Raw genomic sequence first — 13956 nt, 5'->3', positions numbered from 1 at the left:
ACTATTATTTTTTTTAATCCTCACCCGAGAACATTTTTGCATTTATCTTCAGACAGAGCAGGAGAGAGACAGGGAGGAAGAGAGAGAAACATTGACGTGAGAGACACACAGCTGCCAACTGCACAACCCCAACCAGGGTCAGGGACAAACCACAACCGAGGTACATGCCCTTAGCGGGAACCGAACCCAGGACTCTGGTCTGCAGGCCAACGCTCTAACCGCTGAGCCAAACTGGCCAGGGCTGCTGATCTTTTCTTAATTTTACATATCTTCATATCAACTCTTTTATTACTTACTGGTGAATGAATTGGGTTCTTTTTTTTTTTAATCCTTACCCAAGGATATTTTCACTTATTTTCAGATAGACTGGGAAGAAAAGAGTGAGAGAGAGAGAGAGAGAGAGAGAGAGAGAGAGACATATCAATGTGAGAGAGACAACACATCAATTGGTTGCCTCCTGTGACCCCGTCCAGGGCCAGGGTCGAACCAGCAACCCAAGTACTTGCTCTTGACCAGAATGGAATCCGTGACCCTTTTGTCCATGGGCTGAGGCCCTAACAGCTGAGCATTTTCTTCTGAAATGTTTTTTTTGTTTTTTAATTTTATTTGATTTTTAGAGAGAGGAAGGGAGAGGGAGAGAGAGAAGCATCAATGAGATAGAATCATTGACTGGCTGCCTCCTGCATGCTCCCTACTGGGGATCAAGCCTGCAACCCTGACCAGGAATCGAAAACAGGAACTTCTTTGGTGCTCAACACTGACCCACACCAGGCGTCTAAGTACTTTTAATGAGTCACTTCATTTAAATACAAGTAGAATCTGATGAGCTAAATGTTATACATATGCCATTTCATAAATTAGGCAGATGAGGGTTACAGAGGTTGAAAAACATATGCAGGCCATGTAGCTAGAAAAAACACATAAAAAATGCACACAAGCAACATTATGTGAAATTCATCACGTGTTAGACTCTTTCCTCCCCAAATACGCGCGGTTGGAGGCAAGAGTGACAACATTTAAGCACTCACCCCGCAGGCCTGGGTGACCCAGACGTACTTCGCATAGAGCCCTCCACGCGGGGACTGGACACTTCAGGAGGCTGAGGAGGAATGAGGGTTTTCCGAACTGCAATCCTGAAAGGGACAAGAGGCATACCCGCCAAACAGCAGTATGAAGGTTGAACGAGGACAAGACACACATTCCCACAGGGGGACAGGCCCACAGCAAAATGAAAGCACCACACTGGCTGAGTATTTTTAATGAATTTTAAAATTTTAACAAAGTAATATAGGCATAATATTAAAATATTTTTAAAAAGTCAAACAGTACTAAAGGGTGTTTAACAAAATATAGCAGGTCCCTTTCTCAATCCTCCCCATTTTTTTTTTTTTTTTATAAAAACTTTAAAAAAATTTTTTTAATTGATATTTTAGATAGAGAGGAAGGGAGAGGGGGCGAGAGATAGAAACACTGATCGGCTATCTCCCGCACGCCCCACACTGGGGATAGAGCCTGCAACCCAGGCATGTGCTCTGACCAGGAATCGAACCAGCGACCTCTTGGTGCATGGGTCGATACTCAACCATTGAGCCACACCAGCTGGGCAAAACAACTAACATCTCAAACGGAGTGGCCACCAGACATCATATCTCCTGGTAATGACGAATGCAATGATCCCCACAGTTGGCGAGGGTGTCAGTAGGTACAAGCACTGGGAAAAACTATCATGATCTACTATAGTTGAGTACATGCACAGCCTACAACCATTTATACTAATTATATAAATGACACCAGAACCAGAGGTGTCATCTGGCCCTAACGGGTCCACTCACCCATCTGTGGCAGGTTTTTTCCGAAGTATGCTGGGCCGGGGGGAGGAGCCCTGGGCTGGCGCACTTGTGCTCGCGCTCTGGCTGTGGGTCTGCACTACCGTCGTGGCTGCTGGGGCAGCGCTGAAGGGGCTGCTGATCGGGTTGGCTACAATTGTGGCTCCATCGGCCAGCACCACTGCTGGGAGACAGCAAGGGGTTGGGCCAGGAAGGCACAGTGCAGAGGGAAACGACAGAAACATTACTAAAGTGTCACATAAGGCAAATAAAAACAATCAGACCACTAGAATGAGAGTATGCATGTTGTAACTATCCAGTTTAAAGAAGACATAATGTTCATGTGCCTCAGAGCAGAAAGTAGAGGCACATGATGCGTAAGTCTATTGATGCATAATTAATCCCTATTCTTCTTTGCTCTATAATCATAATTATTAATGAGATAAAATACATAAAGTACATAGTACACTTAAAGAAATCTCCCAGTTTTTGTAAAATACAAGCACTTTCAATCCTAAAAATGGTATCAGCATTCCAGTCTATCTTAATTTTACAGCTTTACATAAACTCTAGAAAAATCTTAAATGAATGAAACTACTCCTACCATAAGGTGCATGTGCTCTCTCGTCTCAGAGTTCCTTTCACAGAATGCTTCTGTTGTTCCACCACGTGCAAACAACTACTAAGGCTGTTTATGTCTGTTTCTAACGTCACAATGGCCCTGCACGTTCTTAGCAGCTCATGTGACAACATGGAAATGAAAGCTGGGAGGAACGACCTAAGATCACAAGCCAGTAAATGGCAGATCCAGAATTTAAACGCAGCGTATCTCTCTTCTGCACACCAACTTCCAAGCAACAGTTCAACATTACCTGAAGTTTTGCTTTCGGGCGGAGGCTGCTGAGGGCCCACCGATGCAGGCTGAAGGCCTTGTGTGCTGATGGGGGCTGCGGGGTGGATCCCCTGTGTGCCAACGGGTGCTGGCTGTATTCCTGGGGTCCCAATGGGGGCTGGCTGTATCCCCTGCGTACTGATAGGCGCAGGCTGGATCCCTTGAATATGTCGAGCATGAGATGCATCCACTGTCATTAACTGCATGGGGTTTAGGTGAACTGTAGATGCCACCCCAACACCAGTCTGAGCTGTTATGGCAGAGTTTGGAGCTTGAGCTGAAACTAAAAATGATGCAAACACTGACTACAATATTCGCTCTGATTAGACACAGTTCACATTAGAAGAAAAACACTAAAATGAAAACAGAATTTTCCCACTGCACAAAATCTAAATCCTCACTTAAAAAAAAAAAAATCACTACATAAAACTATATATTGAGCCCAGTGAGTGTGACTCAGTGGCTGAGCACTGACGCATACACCAGGAGGTCGTGGGTCCAATTCCTAGTCAGGGCACATGCCCAGGTTGTGGGCCTGATCCCCAGTGGGGGGCATGCAGGAGGCGGCCAACAGATGTTCTCTCTCACCGGTGTTTCTCTTTCCCTCTCCCTTCCCCTCTCTCTCAAATCAATAAAGAAAAAAAAATTTTATATAAAACAAAAACAATGCATCCTCACTCACACAGCAGTCCAGCCAAAATTGAGCCACCCTGTCCCAAGCACATATTCTAGGCTCAGACAGAAATGTGCTTTTCTGTGATCCCACCATGGCTCTGTCCTGCCCATTCTGAGAGATACTTTCCAAGTATTATTTCCTTTAGGAAAATCATTCCTGACTTCCAAGCCTAGAGTTCCATGTGGAAATAACCTCTCTTATCTCAGACGCAGCATGACTTTGCTCACGCCTTTCTTGTGGGATTTAGTACTTTGTCCATTATAACACCCCTTCCTGTTCTACCTCCCTATTACTAGACTCTAAGCTTGCTGAAAGCAAGATCTGTTTAAGAGTCAGCTTTAAAAATAAACCCTGGCATAGGGCCTTACATATAGTAGGGTATCAATACATATTTGTGGAATTAATAAATGCATGAATGAATAAATGAAAGAAATGAAAAACACCTCTGAAACAAGTAAAATTTCAGGAACAATTTGAAAGGAATCAATCACTACAAACCATATAGATTACATATATATATTCATAATTAGATATTCACATCTATATTTAACTAATATCTAAAGGACCAACAAGATTCCATCTTTATATGCAACCAGGGTCCTTGAACAATTTTAAACAATTTTTTAGAGTAATCCCATAGTGGCAAGATTGGAGCCTATTACATACAAATTTTCCTATCCTCTTCTTGATTTGAAAAACATCTGCTTTAAAATAATTTAAAATGAGCCACTGAATCTACAACACTTGAAAATAGGACACTGTAAGCTGATTAATACATTTTCCTTCAATTGTGTCGATCCATGTACAGATTTACATGTCAGAGAAAGAATATAGTCCCTCTCATCTGCAACAATAATGTGCACATACAGGTATTGGAAGAAATGAAGTGTTGCTTGCACTATCATTTTCCTGTAATTATCCATTAGGTCCACTATAGTGGCAGAAGAGGATACTTGGAATAATAATGTAGAAAAACAGCTGACTGACAGGATCCCCAACACTCTATTACTGGATTTTCACAATAAAAGTTTATATAAAATGGCCCTGGCCAGTTTGGCTCAGCGGTTAGAGCGTCGGCCTGCGGTCCGGAGAGACCCGGGTTCGGTTCCCGCTAAGGGCACGTACTTCGGTTGCAGTTTGTCCCCGGCCCTGGTTGGTCGTGCGGGTGGCAGCCACTCGATGTGTCCCTTCACGTCGATGTTTCTCACTCTCTCTCCCTTCCTCTCTCTCCCTCCCACTCTATCTGTACAAAAAAGAAATGAAAAAAAAAAAAAATATCCTCGGGTGAGGATGAAAAAAAAAAAAAAAAAAAAAGTTTATATAAAATGATAATGCTAGCTCAGGAGACACTTGCACATCCTTTTCAGTTGGCTAGTATTCAGAGAAATAAGTATCGGTCACGTGTACCTTCCGCAGGAAGGCAAAGTGACTGCAATATTACAGAAGGCGGAGAGAGAGAGAGGAAGGAACATGGTGGGAAGTGCTGCCACTGATAAAAACTTAACAATTTTCAGCAATGCCCTGGCCAATTTGGCTCAATGGTTGGAGCATCAGCCTGCGGTCCAGAGACCCGGGTTCGGTTCCCGCTAAGGGCATGTACCTCGGTTGCAGTCTGACCCCAGCCCTGGATGGTCGTGCGAGTGGCAGCCACTCAATGTGTCCCTTTCACGTCAATGTTTTTCTCTCTCTCTCTTCCTCTCTCTCCCTCCCAGTCTATCTGGACAAAAAATGGAAAAAAATGTCCTCGGGTGAGGATAAAAAAAAAAATCTTTCTATAGCCACATTAATAAAGTATAAAGAAGTAGAACAAATTAATTTTCGTATATATTAGGATATATTTGGAAAATATCTAAAATATTATTTCAAAATGTAACCAGTACAAAATTTTGTATTAAGATATTTTACATTCTGCCCAGCCGGTGTGGCTCAGTGGTTGAGCATCGACCCTGCACCAAGAGATAGCTGGTTCGATTCCTGGTCAGAGCACATGACCAGGTTGTGGGCTCAATCACCACTGGGGGGCATGCAGGAGGCAGCTAATCGATGTTCTTTCTCATCAACGTTTCTATCTCTCTCCCTCTTCCTTCCTCTCATTCTAAAGTCAATAAAGGAAAAAAAAAAAAAAAAGATACTTTACATTTTTTCTATACTGTCTTCAAAATACAGGGTATATTTTGCTTTTAAAGTATATTCTCAATTCAGATATTAAATATCTATTACAAATATTGGATTTGTATTTTGAGTCCATAAAAAATCTACATTTTGAAAAGGTAGTTTCATATCACTAAGTTTTTCCAAACATATTTGAAGTTTCTCTTTTAATTAAGTAAAACAAAAAATTCAGTTCTTCATTTGCACTAGGTCCCCTTCAAATGCTCAATGGCCACCTGTGGCCCTGGCACAGTCCTCGTTTGCACAGCGGAAGGACAATGTCCCTAAGCTAGACAATCTGGCTTTTTTTATATCTAAAGGGAGATGAGGGTCCCACAGGAAAATATTACACAAATGCTAAAGTTTAAGAATTGTTTTCTGTATTATAAGAAAGAATGGTGAGTGTTTAGCATAACTGGACTACCATTAAAAAAACACAACAAATACTGCATAAAACAATACAAGCCCTGTAAGAGCACAGCTTAATTCCTTTTAACTGTACAATTTTAAGGTGAAACAAAAATTGTTAACTTAATCATCTTCAGGGTAGGACAACATCATGGAAATACCACTAATAACAACCACCACCTTTCCACAGAACAAAGAGATGGTAATTTAAAAAGTGAAAACTTCCAATTTTAGCGTTATCTGAATTTGATCATAGAGGCTGGCATAGTAAAACCCATATAAATACTGAGTGATGGTTTCTAACTCGTTGCTTGAAAAAATTAAAATGTTAAAAGTCATCTTCACAGTGGGACTCCTACCTGGATACTGTCGGATGGTGGACACCGAGCTGGTGATTGGGGTGTATGTGTGTGCCGTCAGTGGGTATGCAGAAGGCGGATATGTTGGCAAAAAGTATTGGAACTGAACAGGAACAGACGGTCTATAGATGGAACACAAATAACAATGAACAAAATGGTCTATTTTCAAGTGATCCTATCCCCCAAATCTTCGTCATACTCTAACTGACACACCAACATTTCCCACTGTGTCTCAAACAGTTAGATCGAAGGACACAGATCTACAGAGTAATATTTTAAAATAAATGAATGCGATAAATAACTGTATCAATAAATGTAAAACATTCATGGAATAGTAATTAGCAAAATTGACTTAAAAACCCCCTCAGTAATGAAAGGTCTTCCCTGCTCAATTCCACTTGAAAGAGTCTAAGCTCAGATGGTTTTTACTGGCACAGTTTATCAAACATATATAAAATAAATAATCCCAAACTTATAGAAACTGATTCAGAGACCAGAAAAAGAAGAAAAGTGACCTAACTTACTTTTTGAGGTTAATATAGCCTTGATATCAAAACTGGACAGGGAGAGTATGAGAAAAGATTATAAACAAATCTTACTCTCTGAATTGACACAAAAATTCCTAAATAAAACTGAATCAATTACTATATAAAATTAAATACATCATGATCAAATAAGGGTTATCACAGAAAGATAGGAAAGATTCAATATCAGAATTTCTATTGCTGATATATCAAAAGAATAATCGTTTGAAACTTTGCAAAAAATAGTTAATAACATTTAATACTTACTCATGATAGAAATGTCTAAGAGAACAAGAACAGAAAGAAACTGTGTCCATCAAACTGGAAACAGTATCAACAAAAATCTATAATGAAATTTCAGAATTATTCCCATTCAGGTCAGGAACAAGACACCAATGCTCACATCTCTGCTATATTCAACATTATATTGCAAGCTCTTGGAACGACAAAAATCAAGTATATAAAATAGAAATGAAAAAAACTCCCTCATCCCTTAAAAACTGTCCTTATTTGTAGATTAAATAAATATCTATATAGGAAATCCAAAAGAACTCACAAACTTTTAGAGCTAATAGTCATGTTCAGCAAAAAGAATAGACATGATATATTACAACCTATAAGCATTCCTACACACCATAATCAAATAAGGTGATGGAGAAACGACCAGCCCTGACATAACTCATGTGCACTGTACGCGCTCACCACGGGAGAAGGGTAGTGCAACTATGGAGCGGGAGGTATAAGCATGAACTAAATAAAAAGTTTTTAAAATGCTATGTACTTCTTACCTCTGCCTACTGAAAGAGCCTAGAAGAAATGACAATCTAGTAACAATGAACAGAGATAATGCCTATATCCTGGTTTCTAAATGAGGAAAAGGAACCAGGGCTTCAGGGAGAAATGGCAGATTCCAGGGCTCAAAGTTCAGGGGAAGCTTGGAGAACTGTGTTGTGGTGGAAAGGGCTAGAATGACCAGGACATGGCAAAACCACAGGAACTAGTCTGAAGGGCTCGCAAGGACCAACCCAGAGACAATTTGGAGCAACAAAACGGAGGACACTAAGAGACTGCAATAATGAATAAAACCAAATCCATGAGCCCATGCTGATTCTAAAAAAATAAAATACACAACAAAATAAATACATGGGGATAAAATTTCTTTACATCAAAATGTCAACCGATAAATGTGAAAGAAAAGATAGTGAGAAAAAGTCACTATTTTACCACCATCATAGTGCAACCCTCAACTGACCCAGCCAAGAAGCATCAGTAAATAAACTACTGAGTGAAAGTTTATTGGGGTACAGGATATCTATAGCCTCAATGTATTTCCACAGATTACTTAATAACAAGAAAGAAAAATACCCCTTAAAAGTAGAAGAATCTGGCAAACATCACCCTAAGTAAATAATGTCGACACAACTAATGATGGGACAAAGAAACAGTACGAGCTTCTCTGATGTAATAGTGAGAACATATCACCCAAGTGGTGTTCTCTCCAAAAATGCATAGCTTGAATCTGAGAGAAAACAATCTGATAACCCCAATGGAATAATATTCTACAAAAATTGGTCTATCTACATCCTTAAAAAACGTCAATGTATGAAAGAGAATAGAAAGCTAAGAAGCTGTTTTAGGGATGTACCTTCAGGCGTAAGTAAGAGAATTCCTCTGTTCTCAGAGATGAAAATGGAAGTACTTGGGAATAAAGGATCCTAATGCTGCACCGTTACTCTCAAAATAAACACAAACACACAGAAAAAAATAATGGATACTAAAGAATACCCATTAACAGGAGAATGGCTGAATATAGACATTTTCAGAAAACTAAGATTATTTTCAGGGGGAAAATTTGAAAATCCAAATAAGTAAATATACACCACATTTGTGGGACATTTTATATTACTGAACAATCAAAACAACAAATGACGATGAGGTACTGTAAGTGGCACATTCCCTCCTACCTGTTGTCACTCCGCGTTTCCATGGCCACAGGGTTTGGAGAGGCCCGATGTCCTGAAATGGGAATCAGGCTGCTCCTCTCTGTGGGGTAGTCCGGCTGGATCCTAGGAGAGGTGTGTGTGATCTGCTGTGGCACCACCTTAGCTACAAAAAGGAAAACCCAGTCATGTTACTGCTCATGCTTTCACTGGCAAATCATTCTTGGCCCGCAATAATCTTAATGCAAATACTTCAATAAGTCTGGATTTTTTGTTTTAATCAAAATAATGAAAGATGAGTACATAAGGTTTAACTAACTTATCTCAATCTAATATTCCACTGATATTCTGTCAAAGCAAGGTTCACTATTAATATGTCAACAAAAATATCAGCAACCAGGCCCCCTTCCCCTGACCTGGCTTGAGACCCCTGCCCCCTTTTCTTGCCTCACCCTACGACATTTTTGCATTTACCTTCAGATAGAGAGGGAGGGACGGAGGGAGGGACAGGAAGAGAGACATCAATGTGAGAGACACACATCGAGTGGTCACCACCCACATGACCCCAACCAGGGCCGGGGACAAACTGCAACTGAGGTACATGCCCTTAGCGGGAACTGAACCTGGGACTCTGCGGTCCACGGGCTGACGCTCTAACCGCTGAGCAAAACTGGCCAGGGTTCAATGATCTCTTTCAACAAAAGTGCATTACTGCTGAAATCACACACACATATAACCTCTTAAAAAAAATGTATCTTAATTGTTGAAAGTATTAGATATCCCCCTTTTTTTTCTCCCAATGACCCCCTTCTCCCTACCCCATTCCCAACCCACTCCTGCCTTCCCACACTATTGTCTTTGTCCACTGGTTATGCATAGAAGTTCTTTGGTTTATCTCTTCCTGCATCTCTCCCCACTTCCCTCTGAGGTCTGTCAGTCTAACCAATTTGTACTTCTTATTCCCTTCACCTTTTCCGTCCATCCACCCAACCCCTCTCCCATCTAGCAACCATCAAAAATTTCTCTGTATCTATGATTCTGTTTCTGTTCTGCTTGTTCATTTTATTTGTAGATTCAATTCTTGATAGATATGTATGTACTGTTATTTTATTGCTCATATTTTTGTTCTTCTTCTCCTTGAAAAAGACCCTTCAACATTTCATATAATACTGGTTTGGTGGTGATGAACTCCTTTCACTTTTTTTGTCTGGGAAACTCTTGATATGTCCATTGATTGTAAATGACAGCTTTGCAGGATAGAGTAATCTTGGTTGGAGGTCCTTGCTTTTCATCACTTTGAATATTTCTTGCCACTCCCTTTTGGACTGAAAAGTTCTCCTCACCCGAGGATATTTTTCCATTTTTTGTTCAGATAGAGTGGGAGGGAGAGAGGGGAAGAGAGAGAGAGAGAGAAACATTAATGTGAAAGGGACACATCGAGTGGTTGCCACCCGCACGACCCATCCAGGGCTGGGGACAAACTGCAACCGAGGTACGTGCCCTTAGCGGTAACCGAATCCAGATCTCTCTGGACTGCAGGCTGATGCTCTAACAGCTGAGTCAAACCGGCCAGGGCCAAAGTTTCTTTTTTTTTTTTTTAATCCTCACCTGAGGACATTTTTCCATTTTTTGTTCAGATAGAGCGGGAGGGAGAGAGAGGAAGAGAGAGAGAGAGAGAAACATCGATGTGAAGGGACACATCGAGTGGCTGCCACCCGCACGACCAACCAGGGCCGGGGACAGACTGCAACCGAAGTACGTGCCCTTAGCGGGAACCGAACCCGGGTCTCTCCGGACCGCAGGCCGACGCTCTAACCGCTGAGCCAAACTGGCCAGGGCCCAAAGTTTCTTTTGAGAAATCAGCTGACAGTCTTATAAGAACTCCCTTGAAGGTAAATAACTGCTTTTCTCTTGCTGCTTTTAAGGTTGTCTTTGTCTTTAACTTTTTGCATTTTGATTATGATGTGTCCTGGTGTGGGCCTCTTGAGGTTCATCGTGTTTGGGAGGCTCTGTGCTTCCTGGACTTGTATGTCTGTTTCCTTCACCAAGTTAGGGAAGTTTTCTGTCATTATTTCTTCAAGAAGGTTTTCAATTTCTTCCTCTCTCTTCTTCTGGCACCTCTATGATGAGAATGTTAGTATAACTGAAGTTGTCCCAGAGACTCCTTCACTATCCTTTTTTTGGTGTACAGTTCTAACTGGGTGTTTTCTGTTCCTTTACATTTCAAATCAATGGTTTGCTTCTTGGCTTTACCTACTCTACTATTGATTCCCTGTAAATTACTTTTTTTTTTTTTAATCCTCACCCGAGGACATTTTCCCATTTTTTTGTTCAGATAGAGTGGGAGGGAGATAGAGGAAGAGAGAGAGAGAAACATCGATGTGAAAGGGACACATCGAGTGGCTGCCACCCGCACGACCAACCAGGGCCGGGGAAAAACTGCAACCGAGGTACGCGCCCTTAGCGGGAACCGAACCCGGGTCTCTCAGGACCGCAGGTCGACACTCTAACCGCTGAGCCAAACCGGGCAGGGCTGTAAATTACTTTTTATGTCAGTTAGTGCCTCCATTTCTGAGGCCCTCTCTAAGTTCAATGAGCATCCTTCTAATCAGTGTTTGAATTCTGCATCTAGTAGATTGCTTACCTCCATTTCGCTTAGTTCTTTTCCTGGAGTTCTATTCTCTTTTTTTCATTTGGGACATGTTTCGTCTCCTTATTTTGGCTCCTTCCCTGTTTGTTTCAACGTATTAGGTAGAGCTGCTATGTCTCCTAGGCTTCCAAGGGTGGCCTAATGTAATAGATGTCCTGTGGGGTCCAGTGGCACAGCCTCCCTGATCATCCTAGATAGGACCTTGAGGTATACCCCCGTGTAGACTGTATACCTTTCTGTTGTAATTGAGTCTCGATTGCTGATGGCACTTCATTGGGAGGGGTTTACTCATGCTGATCAGCTGCAAGGACTGGCTGTGCCCACTGACCACTGACCTCTGTGCCCAGTGACCACTGACCTCTGGAGAGCAAGACTTACAGGAGGGCTACGATACCCACTAAGCCCATCCCTTGAGTATGTTGCTTGTGGAGGTGGTGGGGTGCTTTGACATGGTCTGAAGCTGCGCATTTAATGTGCTGGCGCTAGGGCCTTTCAGGAGGTGCAGACCAAGGTCAGCTAATGCCCGTGCTCTACAGGGGCCACCAAACATAAGATACAAAGCGATCTGCAGATGGCTGCTTTTTTTTTTTAAATCCTCACCAAAGGACATTTTTGCATTTATCTTCAGATAGAGCAGGAGAAAGAGAGGGGGGAAGAGAGGGAGAGAAAACAGCGACATGAGAGAGACACATCGAGTGGCTGCCACCCACACAACCCCAACTGGGGCCGAGGACAAACCGCAACCGAGGTATATGCCCTTAGTGGGAACCGAACCCAGGACACTCTGGTCCACAGGCCGACGCTCTAACCGCTGAGCCAAACCAGCCAGGGCAGATGGCTGCTTCTTGTGCTGGGCTTGAAGTTGTCCAGGCAAGGCCAAGCTCTGTACCAAGGTTGGCTGCTGCTAGTGCCGGGCATGGGGCTACGTAGCAAGAGGTACAGGACATGTCGAGGGCAGATCCTGTTTGAGAGATTTTTAAAAAATCCTAAGCATGAGCCAAGACAGGCTGGTAAAGCTACTGGAAACAATTTGGATGCGCCTGAAGTTGGGTGGGGCAGGGCCTCAGAAAATCACCAGGGTGAGGAAAACAGTGTGAGCCAGGTTGCTGGAGTCCCAGATATGGTGCCCGGTTGCTGGCCCAAAGGGGAAAGTGCTCACCAAAGGAACAACGGCTTCCGCCAGCATGTCTGTCTGAGAGAAGGCTGCCCCTGCAGCTCTTGCTCCAATGCCAAACAATGCAGTTTTTTCCCTGTGTGTCTCTGGTGTCTTTCAAGGTGCCTCCCCCGTGCTGGAGCTCAGAGGGAGAGAATCCAAGTTAAGTCCATGTGCGGGTCTTTTAAGTGGAACTGCCTGGGACTCCATCAGCCCCGGCCTCCCTCAGCTTCAATTCCTGCTGGTTTTACAGCCAGAAGTTATGGAAACTTCTCTTCCTGGCACTGGAATCCTGAGCTGGGTGCCTGGTATGGGACGGGGATCTCTGGCTCCTCAGGGAGGACCTTCCCAGCTGACTTCCTCCTGATTTTTATCTGTCACACATGGGTGTGGGGCCAGCCCTTCCACGCCTACACCCCTCCTAGTTGTCTCAATGTGTCCTATTCTTTAATCTCGTAGTTGTAGGACTTCCAATCAGCTTGATTTCAGGCAGCTCTGAATGATGGCTGTTGTAGTTTAGTTGTAATTTTTTGTGGTTGTTGGAGAAGACGAGTACCATGTTTACCTATGGTAACATCTCGACCAGAAGTCCGAAACAAATTTATTTTCACAGAAGTCAAATCAACTTCAGAGAGTTATGAGAGAAGTTTGGTGCCAAGCTGCAGAGACAGTAACAGGAGAAAGTCATGGCAGCTGTGTCCTCTCTGCTAAATGTCTTTTATAGGGCTTAGTGCCGATTTAAGAGCTGGCTGGCATGGCCCTTACCTAAAAGAGGAGTAAGTTTCCTGGGTCCAACCATTATTCTGGAAAAGTGTCTTCCAGGTTTGGTAGGAGGGCTGTGACGTAGCATGTGAAGAGAGGAAGTAGGGAAGAGATCAGCCCAGGGCTGGAACACACATGTAGAGAAGCCACACTTCTGTGTCTGGTCACTGGACTGACGATTCAGTATGTCACAGAGTCATCTCACGAAAAGCAGTCTTACTTTGGGAATGGAGATGACATTCTAGAACCGAGGCAAAGTTGACAGTAGAAACTAAAACCTGTGGCTGGTGGGTTAAGAGCAGTTTCATAGGCCACCGTCTCTGCCTTGGAGCTCTGACTGTGGAACAGCCCTTAGGACAGACGCTGGCCACCCATGGCCTGTGAGCCAATCCCTGACTGACACCTGCTTCTGTGAGGCCTTGTAGCCAAGCATACGTACACCTTCCAAATGGTTGGTGGGGGGAGGAAGAGAAAGCATTTTGTGACACACAAAAATTATATGAAATTCAAATCTGTGTCCATCATATCTTACTGAAACACATGCACGCCCACTTGCTGACACACCGACTACTGTGAGTAGCTTGGCACAGACCTATGAAGCCTATAAACTAAAAC

At 42.8% G+C, this 13956-nt stretch overlaps 1 protein-coding gene across 3 annotated transcripts in view; it reads right to left on the bottom strand.

Annotated features, from left to right (window-relative positions):
* SAP130 (Sin3A associated protein 130) overlaps positions 1-13956 on the bottom strand; it is a 74807-nt gene that overhangs the window by 27877 nt on the left and 32974 nt on the right. For all 3 annotated transcript variants that reach the window (XM_036253445.1, XM_036253446.1, XM_036253447.1), the window contains exons 11-15: positions 8801-8942; positions 6313-6434; positions 2699-3001; positions 1833-2007; positions 1029-1133 (exon numbers count right to left, since the gene is read on the bottom strand). In XM_036253445.1, coding sequence (XP_036109338.1) covers positions 1029-1133; positions 1833-2007; positions 2699-3001; positions 6313-6434; positions 8801-8942 — 847 coding nt within the window. The remainder of the gene's footprint in view (positions 1-1028; positions 1134-1832; positions 2008-2698; positions 3002-6312; positions 6435-8800; positions 8943-13956) is intronic.

This window comes from Molossus molossus, unplaced genomic scaffold (genome assembly GCF_014108415.1).
Source record: "Molossus molossus isolate mMolMol1 unplaced genomic scaffold, mMolMol1.p scaffold_m16_p_11, whole genome shotgun sequence".
In the NCBI taxonomy this organism is placed as follows: domain Eukaryota; kingdom Metazoa; phylum Chordata; class Mammalia; order Chiroptera; family Molossidae; genus Molossus; species Molossus molossus.
The sequence above is the reverse complement of the archived record's forward strand: the minus strand, read 5'-3'. Positions and strand labels throughout refer to the sequence as shown.